Source organism: Trachurus trachurus (assembly GCF_905171665.1).
Source record: "Trachurus trachurus genome assembly, chromosome: 14".
In the NCBI taxonomy this organism is placed as follows: Eukaryota; Metazoa; Chordata; class Actinopteri; order Carangiformes; family Carangidae; genus Trachurus; species Trachurus trachurus.
The window spans coordinates 31,880,597-31,893,196 of NC_139903.1; the positions used below are offsets into that span (position 1 = coordinate 31,880,597).

General features: G+C 42.2%; 1 protein-coding gene across 1 annotated transcript; it reads right to left on the reverse strand.

Annotated features, from left to right (window-relative positions):
* Positions 1-924, reverse strand: LOC310997292 (odorant receptor 131-2-like; the record flags this gene model as incomplete). Its single annotated transcript, XM_083986968.1, has 1 exon — positions 1-924. The coding sequence occupies one exon, from the start codon at positions 922-924 to the stop codon at positions 1-3; it is 924 nt and encodes a 307-aa protein (XP_083843094.1).
* Positions 925-12,600: the final 11,676 nt, after the last annotated feature.

A 12,600-nucleotide genomic window follows, 5' to 3' on the forward strand; every position in this document is an offset into this window, starting at 1 on the left:
TCAGCCTTTACTAACATGACTTATTGTCAGTCGACAGCACAGATGGTAAAAGAGAACGGGCCTGATGGTCTGATCTCTGATCCCATAGATGAGAGAAGTCAGACATCTGGGGAGGATATAGATGAACACATAAACAACACTCTTGATACGTGAGATAGTTACCCTATGCAGGATTGTTGAGAGGTAATGAACAATAGCAGAATGCATAGTTGAGAAGAGACTGAGGCCCAGCTGTGCTAGATGCAGGAGCAGTGTGTTACGAGCCTTTTGAGATGAATCTTTGTCTGTAGAGGCTGACCTGGCTGCTATCATCACACCAATATATGAGGAGATTATTGCCACAGCAGCAAATAAAAACACAAAATAAGTGTAAACCTGGTCATAAAGATAAGTTATTGGCTCATCCAGCAGGAGTATGTTTGAGCAAACATCAGTCATCTGCAGGTTTTCCAGGTCTTTAAATTGGAAAATTGACAATAAAACAACTCTAGTAAGGATATTTAGTAAACTAATGGTCCAAACCACAATTATAGCTAAAGCAGTGTTTTTGATAGTGATGATGGCAGCATGCCTTAGTGGGTAGCACACAGCTACACACCTCTCCAGTGACATAACCACTAGTGTGAGAGGAGAGATTTCATCTGTAAGCTTTGAGAACATAACAAGAACACAACACACAGGATATGTTAATATTATCCTACAAGCAGCAATTATATACATTAACTCGCCAAATGCCAACAGAGCAGTGTCTGCAAAAAGGAGATTATACAGAAGAATGTAACGTGAGGTTTCTCTAAACACCAGTTTACTCCTCAGGGTGAAAAGCATAATGCAGTTGATAAAGAGAAAGACACAGCATGGCATTCCAATCAGAATGGAAATCAAGACTCTTTCCAATAACCTCTCATCTTGTTGACTAGACATGTTACTATCACTTATGTTGAGACCCTGAGATTGGTTTGCATATGACATTTTAGAAAAACATTTCAGACCAAAAATAAATATGAGTCTATTAGTGTAATTAAAACACAACAGTGTATCAATTTTGTGTATTTGGATTCCTAAAACAGTGAATACAGGTCAGCACTAGAGTACAGATACCTGTTAGATTTGCAAACCTGAAGATTGTTCACATACACATTCCCTGCGCTGACAGTTATCAGGTTAGAGGCCATGACTAATTTCATGTGAGCAGAACTGTTCTGCAAATCTCACCTGTCCTCACACACTATATCTTAGCTCAGTTTTCCCGCCCACTTCATGACACTAGGTGGACATCCAATAATCTTGTTCATGACATATTTCCAGTGTTGGAAATAGCATCTGAATTTGTCTCGCTTGAATGTGGTGTTGTTTTTGGATTAGGGTTAGGGATGTGAAAAGCATCCAGTATTTGTATTTGTATTCAGATACAATTTAAAATAGGTGTAAAAATCTAATTTAGGATAGTAAAAATAAGTATTCTTTAATTAACCATTATAATAACAGGGTTTCCGCTACATGCACAATTGATCATGGCGCACCGCCACGGCAAAATAAAAGCTGCCACACCTTACCTTACTAGATCAACTAAAGTAAAGTTTTTTAAACGTTTAAAGTTTTTAACTAGGAAAAACATTGAACCCTATGACAATTTATTTTTAGTTTTTTCAGTTTCCAAAATTGGAATTATAACATGCACAAGACAACTGGATGTCCACATAAGTGTCATGAAGTGGGCGGGAAAACTGAGCTAAGATATAGTGTGTGAGGACAGGTAAGACTTGCAGAACAGTTCTGCTCAAATGAAATTAGCCATGGCCTCTAACCTGATAACTGTCAGCACAGGGAAAATATTCATGAATCATTTTCTGATATGCAAGCAAATGTAACAGGTACCTGTACTCTAAAGATTACATGTATTCACTGTTTCAGGATTGCAAAGTGCAGAAAAATTGTTATGCTATTGTGTTTTAATTACATCAATAGGTTCATATTTATTTTTTGTCTTAAACATTTCTCTAAAATGTCATATGCAAACCAATCTCAGGGTCTCAACATTAGTGACAGTAATATGTCTGTTCAACAGTATCAGGGGTTACTGGAAAGAGTTTTGTTTTCTACTCTGATTGGAATTGGAATGTAACATGGCTTTGCCACTCATATTATTAAATATGCTTAACAATTGGACCTTATTGAGCTGGATAGCCTGTCTGCTGCTCATATCAAAGAACAGATTATGAACTGCTTGTTCAAGAGTGGCTTCACCACTGAATTGCTGCAGGACGTTTTTCATAGGATTCTGCAGTGATGGGGCTAATGTGATGCTGGGAGTGAAGTCAGGTGTTGGGAAGCTGCTTCAGGATGACTTTCCAGGCATTGTACTGTGGCACTGCCTTAATCACAGACTGGAGCTGGCTGTGGACCAGGCACTGGAGGCAACAGGGGGAACAAAAGACTTCCAGGCCTTCCTTGACAGCCTATATTCATTGTATAGTCAGTCACCAAAAAACATGCGAGAGCTAAGTGCTCACAATTTACACATCCAGCTCAGAAGAATTGGAAGAGTGTTCAGTATTCGCTGGGTTGCTTCCTCATACATGGCAGTCACTGCAGTTTGGCACTCTTATCCAGCACTGGCACAACATTTCCACAAGGCACCAGAGGATGAGACAAGGGACAGCAGAGACAGAGCGTCTCCTGTCAAAGCTGTGCTCTGTAAACTTCCTGAAAAGTCTTGCACTGATGGCAGATGTCCTGACTGAACTGAAGAACTTGTCAGAGTTTCTTCAGAACAGGAAGACCACACTCCCGAAAGCCCATGAGATCATGATGATGTATGTCAAGTGCATTGAAAGTCTCATTTCATACCCATGGAAACATGCAGTTGAAGCTAGACAGGCAGAGGGAGAGATGGAATTTAAGGGAGAACAGTTAAGTGTTGGCAGGTCTCCCATCATTGACTTTGCACAGTTTACGCAAGCAGTGGCAGAGAGTATGAACGACACATCCAACAGAAACTTACAATAGGCTTCTAAATCAAATGACAGTCCTTAACCCTGACAAGTGGGACAATGAGAATCCTCGATATGGAGAAGATGAGGTGAGGGCTTTGTGCCATGTCCTACATCTCAATGAACAAGAGGCACACCTTGGATTCATTGAGTACAAGGCCAGTGGAGGAAGAAGCATTCCTAACAACATAAGGAAGTTGCTTGTGGCAGTGGATACATTGTCAGCAAGTAATGCAGACTGTGAGCGGGGGTTCAGTAACATGAACAATATCATCACTGAGTACAGGAGCAAACTGACAGCAAAGAATGCTGCAAACCTCCTCTTTGTCAGCTCAGTTGGACCACCATGCATGCAGTGAGACCCAATGCCTTATGTGAAGACCTGGCTGGGCAAAGGAAGAAGAGCATCTCACACAACAAGTGGCATGGCTCGCCGCCACTCAGAGGAGGATAACTATTTCAGGCCTCTGTGGAAAATCTTTTAGGTAATGTGTTTTGATGAGGGGTAGTTCATGACCTCATGATCTGTTCTCTATTCTGGATGTTTCAATTCAAATAGTTAAAAAAGAGTATTGTCAAGTGTTTTTAATTCCTGCCTACTCCATAGGCCTACAGGTAGCCTACAGTAAAATATTGAAATGTTTTTATTTGTTTGTGAGAGAGAGATGAAGGTTTTGGTAATAGTACCGGCAAGAATTTAAAACTACCGTCAAATTCGGAATATAAATTGCACTGGTATATAAGCCGCCGTCTATTTTTGAGGGCCTCAAACTGGGAAAACAAGGTTTTCTATTGCTATTTGGTAATAAAAACATTATACAGGTTCCACATGTTTCTGTGCTGCGGTGTAGCTCTTTCTTGTTATTTTATATTTTTTTTAAAAAGAGATCGCGGGGTAATTAAACACTGTACATTTAGCGCGATATAGTGCATAGCGTTTATTAGTGTTCCATGGGCACATGTGTGTGTGCCTGCAGAGAGAGAGAGAGACCGAGTCCAGCAGTAGGAGGGGCTGACTGACAGAGATGAGAGACGGTGGTTTAAAAAAAACCCATAACAATAATATTATTTTATGTCGGAGACTATGGCGGGCCCAAATGAGTCTCGTTAATTACCGTCATCGGAAATGCCGTTCTGCCCGCGTGGTCGTATGCGGATACAGGACGCATTACCGCTTACACCTGTGTTCACACACATGTGGTCACAATGCGACCCCGACTGCCTCCGGGAGGTGGTCTGGCCCATGGGATCACAATCCGTCCTCATAGTCAGGGGGCTTAGCAGAATTACCGTAACGGAGCGGATAAAAGCGTAAAAATTTGTATGATGTTTCTTTATAGTCTAACAAATAATTTTAGCCTAGGAGCCCTGAAAAAAAATTCTGTAAAATATCATATTACAAAATCATCATTATCAATGAAATATTTCCAAAACACCTGCTATTTTTAAGCCTCTAAGCATCATAAAATGATTTTAAAAAATCTAAGAATACTCACACAAAATGTGGGTACATTACAAATGTGTGTGTGTGTGTGTGTGTGTGTGTGTGTGTGTGTGTGTGTGTGTGTGTGTGCTGCATATGTGTGTTTATTACATACAGTATATGTGTGTATATTGCATAGTTTTAGCTTTATATTAAAAGCGAGAAAGAAAATAAAATCTTTTTTTCCCCCTCATCAATCTACACCCAGTACCCCTTAATGACAGCACAAACCCAGCATTTTAGAAATGTTTGCAATTTAATAAAAATAGAAAAAATTAAATATCACCTGATCATATAGACCCTTTTCTGCAATGCTCGTGTATGCCATTCAGGAGCTGTCAACTTATTTTATTCATCTTTGAGCCTAACTGTATTGAAATAAATAGTTTGGACATGATTTGAAAGACACACCTCAATAAGATACAGCTAATACAGCTCATTTACATATCTGAGCAAAGTGAGATCCATGAGGTCAAAGGAACTGCCCCAAGAGCTCAATTGTAGCAAGGCATAGATCTGGACAAGGCTACAAAAAGAAATTTGATAATCCTTCAATTTTCAGGCTGCTAATTATGGGTGGCATGATGGTGCAGTGGTTAGCACTGTTGCCTCACAGCAAGGGGGTTCTGGGTTCGAACCCACCGGCTGGGGCCCTCCTCTCGTCAGTGAAGTGAGAGGCTCCTGCTCACCCGTGACCCTAGTGCAGGATAAGCGGTGGTCAGTGAATGACATATGAAAGGTTTGAATTTGCAAACAACCACCTAAAGGTTGTGAGTAACTCTACACAGCCTTTCATGTGTGTAACACTGTGGAGTGAGCTTTCATTGGTCCACTCTGCTGTATAGCCCAGATTGGTGGAGGCTTGGTGGAGGCTGCAGCAATGGCTCATCTTCTGAGCCATCTTCTGTAACTTTCTCCCCTCTCCCAAAAGGATCTCTGGAGCTCAGCTTTTTTGTTTGTTTTTGGGGTTCTTTGTTACCTTTCTAACCAACTCTAACCAACTCTCACCAACTCTGCCAAGTGTTCAGTTTGGCTGGATGGCCAGCTCTACGAAGAGTCCTGGTTGACCCAAACCTTTGATGGAGGCCACTATGCTCTTAGAAACAATAAGTGCAGCAGGTCTTATTTTGTAGCCTTGTCCAGATCTGTGTCCTGCTACAATTATGTCTCTGTATTTACCGCAGATTCATCTGTGCAGTTGCAACTGTCAAGAGTTACAAGATCTTTGAAATCATCCAACAAAGGATTGCCCATTCTAGTAATAGATTATCAATTTACGACATTCATTAACTTAATTTAATTTATAATAATTTATAATAACTTTGGAATGATAAGTCTCCAGTGCCTCTCTACCCCTTCCAGATGCTTTTGCATCTTTGCACAATTAATCCATAATGATACTGTAATGCATGTTTTATACACATCATTTGAAAGGTTACTGGTCAGTGCACAAATTAAAAGCAGATTCAGGTTATACAATGGCCTATAATGAGCAAATTAGCTACCATCAATTTCTTCTTAAGACTTCAGAAAAATGACATTTTTCATCATATAATTTGATCAAGAGAATATGGTTCTTTTTATGGATATTTCAAATAAATTCTGGTGGGCTCCTAGGCTAAAATCATATAGTAGGTACTGACGTAGCCTCGTGCCAAATTTCACGCTTTTATCCGCTCCGTATCGGTAAGCCCAAAAAAGGGTGCTAAGCCCCCTGACTATCATGAGTGGGTGGGATGGGGTGGGAGGGAGGTGTGATGTGAAAATGAGAGATTTCAGACATCCGGGGAGGATATAGATAAACTGCTCAATAGCTGTGTGCATATTTAGTTATTTAGTTCTTTATTTTTTGCACAATTTGAAAGAATACACATAAAACATGATAGGTCATAATGAACCAGTGCAGGGAGAGGCCAAAAAACCATGTTGGGTTTATTTGAAGCCTCCACCGTATAATAATAATATTACTATTACAATTTCATGGACAAAAGCAAAATATATCAGAAATCATTAAAAGAATTATAGCTGCTGCGCACCGATGGGTTGGGTCCGGGCTATTTTTTTGTGTGGTAAATTTAGGCAAATTCTGAGCAACAAACAGGAGAATAAGAAGACAGGACAGTTGACCTTATAACGTTCATTTTGCACCAGTTGAGGATCAAACCCGCAACTTCTGGAACTTAAGAGCATTGTCTATCGCATTGAGCTAATTGGCAAGTGGCAGTTCCACTGTGGCTTCACAAAATGAGTAAGGCTGTAAAAAGAGCACTTAAAAATAAGAATCAGTTTTTGAGGTAGAATTCTGATATGTATTTGTCAAACATCATCTACTATGACTCTAAGATTTTGTACATTTGTTTCACAAAGACCATCTTGTATTCAACTTGTTGGGTCTTGAACCCACATCCTCTTACACCAAGAACCAGCTCCTAACTCACTGAGCTAATTGTCTCGAAGTGAGTCCTGCTGTGTTGACTTCTCAAATAGACTCAGGGAGTCACAATCCAGGCAGCAGGTGTCAAGGCAGATTTCAAAAATGTGACCTGCTCCATCATTTTGAGTCACATTGACCCAGAAACACATTCAGGGTTTTTTGTATGTCTGAAAAGAGTAAAGCCTCAGCTTTACAACAATACCAATATTATCTTTCTACACCAAATATTCTCCGAGATATGCTCTTCCAAAGTTTGGCTGTCATCAAACGTTACTTTTGAGAAAAAAGGGCATTAAAAATAATCATTCATATTCAGCCATTTTTCACACTAATTAAAACAAATGTATTAAGACTCAAGGTGAAAATGAACCCAATACTTTGGCCTAAAGTGATACCCTACACCAGTGATTCTTAACCATAGGGCCGCGGCCCACGGGGACAGCTCTCCATTCCGACACACCTCCACACCCCGCTGTTCCGAAATACCCCCACTTCGAAACACCGCTACTCCGACACCCCCCCCCCCCCCCCCCCCCCCCCCCCCCCCCCCCCCCCCCCGCAGCTGTCCAAGGTGCTGAACCGCGTGACGTTGCTTCTGTGTTGTGGCTTGTCTGTGAAATGTGCGCTGCTCAGGGACTGGGCAGATCTGTCCCACTTGCTTTCTCCCCGACTCCGTTGTTGGAGATCTCCCACACAGTGATAGAAATACACTTTTTTTCTCCCCCCCTGCGCCGCTCGAGCGCGGCTGAACCCGGCTTGAGCTCACAGAGCGCGAGGCTGCTGCAGCCGCTCGTGCTGACAGCTGACTGAGGGAGATGCTTTGGTTGGGTTTAGGCAATGAAGAAAGGAGTTGGTTAAGTTTAGTAAAAGACCAGGTAGAGGCTAGACAGGCTAGAAGCATAATGAGCGTTAGGCCTATATGTCATTAATATGAAGTATTTGCTCGTTTTGCAGTTAATTATGCACATGATCCGTTTGACCCCAAAAAGGAAAAAAGGATCAATGCGCACTGCGCACTGGGGGTTTCCCCCAATAGCATTTTCGGAGTAGCGGGGTCTTTAGAAAAAATAGAAAACCCCGCTATTACGATGAATGGAAGTCTATTGTCGGAAAGGCGGGGCTTCGGAAAGGCGGGGTGTAACCGCGGCCCACACCTGGGCCGCGAGCACCCCCCAGAGGGCCGCGAAAAACTTTCAGTTTTGCACCTGTGGGCCGCGAGGGCCGCGGAACTGCGTAGATCATGTCCAAAGTCCGGCCCGCGTCTCTGGCCTCCAAACAGGCTGAATGACAAGAGGCTTCACTCTGTGACTCGGTCTCAGCACCTGGGCGCGTTTGTTCCATAGCGGAATGAAATGAAGGGAGTGAAGCCTCTTGTCAGTCATCCAGGATCTTTGTCTCTGTGGGGGGAGGCGGGGCCGCTACCACACACACACAGTGCAGCGTGTGAGTCTGTGAGGAGCAACGCAAGGTAACGTCAGTGTTGCCAACTTAACGACTTTCCAAACCCTCTTAAAGACTTTATAGTCAAAGGCGAATAGCGACAAATCTAGCGACTTTTCCGGTGCTGTTACTGTTACAAATGTCATCACTGCTGTTTCCAACGAGCAGCGGTGCTGCCGTGAGCCCCCCGCCCCCGTCCCTACAGCACTGACCGGCAGTGTCACGGAGCTGTCCCCGCTACAGAGACCCGCTCCACGCCGCTGACACCCCCACCACACCCGTCTTAGAGCGACATACACAGCCTCAGTCACTACTCACCTCATCTACTGTGATGACAAGGTCAATATCTATTCAAGTGCAGTTTTGTTGAGACTTGATAAGCCATTTTATTTATTGTTTTGGTTGTGTGTGGTTTTATATTTGAGTGCATCTTTTCTTAAAGCAGAAGTGAGTGATATATTTGTGTTAATATAAGTCTTAAATAGTTATATCTTCCGACAGCAATCACTTACATGGAGTGTTTGGACTGAAACACGGGTCTGTCAGTCACTCTGCTCTGCTCTGAGCCGAAGAGAAAACATTTATCGTATCCTACAGTTTTTATCCAATGAGGAGAGAGAACGGCATGCAGGGCTGTGTGTGCAGCCAAGGAACGCCGTGAATGTGGTGACGTAGCGACGAGGACTGTTATGGTGCGTTCAAGGAAACTCGTATTTTTCCGACCGTGAAGTGGTACCAGTTCGATCTGGTACGAGTTCACCGGTCGGAAGTTACGAGTGGCCGTTATAGTGACTTTCACAGGTAAAACAGGTCGGAAAAACACGAGTGGGTTGCCTGGAACGCTACAAAGTCGTAAGTTGTGACTTGAAGCTGTAATTTACGATTTCAAAAGCCTGCCTGGAACGCAGCATTAGCGAAAACGACCGGACCACTTACTTCTGCTTTAACAGAGACAGGGTCTATTCTTGTTTTTGGTTGTGATTTTTATTCAAGTGCAATTTTTGATTTTTGAAAAAAAAGAAAGAAAATCCAGACAATTTTTTCTTCATTTTATGTGGTCTTCAAATATGAAAAGTGATTTTGGTAAGAACTTGTTTAGATTTATTTATGTATTTGAAGAAAGGAAAATAATGCCATTTGCAATAAAAAAGTATTAAATAGTTAATTTGCACACACACACACACACACACACATATATATATATATATATATATACACACACAGTATATACGTATTTAATGGGCCCCGGGCCACTTTGTACTATAAAAATTGGGCCTCGAGGTCAAAAAGGTTAAGAACCCCTGCCCTACACATATCATCACACATACATGTGCACATGATCATGTTCACGTCACGTGCACATGCACGTGCACACGCACACGCACAATACAATAGATAGGCCTAGAAGCCCATGTAGACTAGAATCTAAAAGGTATGCAACGCAATTGATAAAATTAAACAACAAAAATTTAACAATATACTGTAAATATGATTTAATATATAATATACAATATTATTGTATTTAAATACAGTTAAATACAGTATATATAAATACAGTTAAATACAGTTTAAATACAGTATAATATAAATAAAGTTAAATACAGTTTAAATACAGTATATTTAAATACAGTTAAATACAGTTTAAATACAGTATATGTAAATACAGTTAAATACAATATATTTAAATACAGTTAAATACAGTTTACATACAGTATATTTAAATACAGTATAAAGAATATATAATTTTTTAAATATTAAACACAGCTTGAACACATAGGTAAATGCAAAAAATACTATATCCCAACAATGAAAAAATGAGCAAAGATTATGTACACATAATACATATAATTAATAATTATTATTTCATATAATATATAGTATTTTAGAGACGTTTGTGTAATTTAATGTAATAATATAGAATATATTTTTTCAATCCTATTGAACACACAACTATATAATAATTTGAACACGCTAACCTTAACACCTAACACCTAACCCTAAACACAATCACATGCACTCACGCCGGCCTACTACATTCCAACATCACATTACCAATCATGGTTTAGCCACAGCTGGTTTTGGACAAACCAGGTCTTTTGTGTCCTCGGTACAGAACTCCCTGATGCTGTCATAAAGATACCACTGACGCACTGCCCGAAGGCCTGGTGGTTTCTGTGGTTACACCCCGCCTTTCCGAAGCCCCGCCTTTCCGACAATAGACTTCCATTCATCGTAAAAGCGGGGTTTTCTATTTTTTCTAAAGACCCCGCTACTCCGAAAAGGCTATTGGGGGAAACCCCTAGTGCGCAGTGCGCATTGATCCTTTTTTCCTTTTTGGGGTCAAACGGATCATGTGCATAATTAACTGCAAAACAAGCAAATACTTCATATTAATGACATATAATGTTCATTATGCTTCTAGCCTGTCTAGCCTCTACCTGGTCTTTTTACTGAACTTAACCAACTCCTTTCTTCATTGCCTAAGCCCAACCAAAGCATCTCCCTCAGTCAGCTGTCAGCACGAGCGGCGGCTGCAGCAGCCTCGCGCCCCTGTGAGCTCAAGCTGGGTTCAGCCGCGCTCGAGCGGCGCGGGGGGGGGGGGGGGGGTGTATAAATATTAGGCCTACTGTGTGGAGATCTCCAACAACGGAGTCCGGGAGGAAGCAAGTGGGACAGATCTGCCCAGTCTCTGAGCAGTGCACGTTTCACAGACAAGCCACAAAGCAGAATGTAAACAACGTCACGCGGTTCAGCACCTTGGACAGCTGCGGGGGGAGGGTGTCGCAACAGCGGTGTTTCGAAGTGGGGGTATTTCGGAACAGCGGGGTGTCGAAGTGGAGGTGTGTCGGAATGGAGGGCTGTCCCCGGTTTCTGTGCAGTGGGCAGGGTTTCAAGGTCAATGCTTCCTTCATTGCGAAGGAGCAAGAAAGGCTCCTCCACCATGTTGTCAAGTTCCTTGATGAAGACCATTCCAGGGGCTGTACTGGTGAAGTGGAAGTGGTGGTATTTCTTCAAACCTGGCAGAGGTTTGAAGCTGGGAGTGAGGAAGCTATGCCAGTTGTATGTTTCCACAAACACTTGTCCAGTCTCATCACCAACCAGCTGGGGGATATTCACATTGCTCTCTGATGTGCTGGAGCTCACAGCCTGGCAGATGTTTTTGAGGCTGGAAACTGGTGTTCGGCGGAACCTCTTCTTAAACAGCCCAAAACACCAGTCTGGCGCAAACTTGGTGTGGCCAGCAATGAAGAAATTGAGGGACACACTGTCATGAAGACCCATCATGCATCGCCAAGCCAGGTACCAAAGCATGAACTTGTTCTTGTTCTGTCCAGAGCAGTTGTCACAGTTCAGCTGGACATGTTTCTCCCCAAGCCCATAATAGGAGAAGAAATGGTGCAGGTATGAGATGACTGCATTGGAGCCCTTGCTGATGCAGTGAGCCTCATCGATCAAGTAGTTGACCTGCTGAGGCACACCCTCACAGCAGACTCCAAACACACCACACTTACGGGGAACCAAAAAGTACACTGGCCCAGGCTGGAGAGGGTCACTGGGGTAATGGACCTGTAAGAACAAGACAAGAAACAGAGTGAAGAGTGATTCACTCATTACACAGTAGCCTACGTAAAAAAAACAAAAAAAAACAAACAAACGTGTATTTATGCATCTATCTTGGTCAGCACCTTTTGTCACATGCACACACACATTGATGAGGATTTACACTTTTTATTTTTTTTTGTATTATTTATTTAGAGTCATATCTCCTCACAATCTGCCTAAGTGACACTAACAGCTATTCACCCTACATGTTCATTGAAACATAGTTATAATAAAACATACCTGCTGGGCTGCTGTAGTGCATGGTGAGGTCTTGGCTACAGGGTGGATTTGGCCCAAGCTTGACACCCAGCACACCAACTGCTGCCTTGCAGCTTGCAACCATGTCTTGGTATGCCTGACGCTCAACACCGACCATGCAGAGATGTTGCTCCTGCTTCCTCAACTTTGCAGACTTCACACAGTCTGGTAGGTTGGAGCTGCGGTAGATGGCGTTGTTATTTTTTTGGCAGACCCAGCACAAGTCTGTCATTGGTTTCCCAATGACAATGTGGGGGGTCAACTGCCTCCACAGCTTCCGAAGGGAGCTGTTGCCAGCAGCACGGTGACCTTAATAGGGAAAGGAAAACTTAAATTGAGTACTTCACATCTTAAAATGAAAATGCAAATTCTCATGAGAAAAAAATACA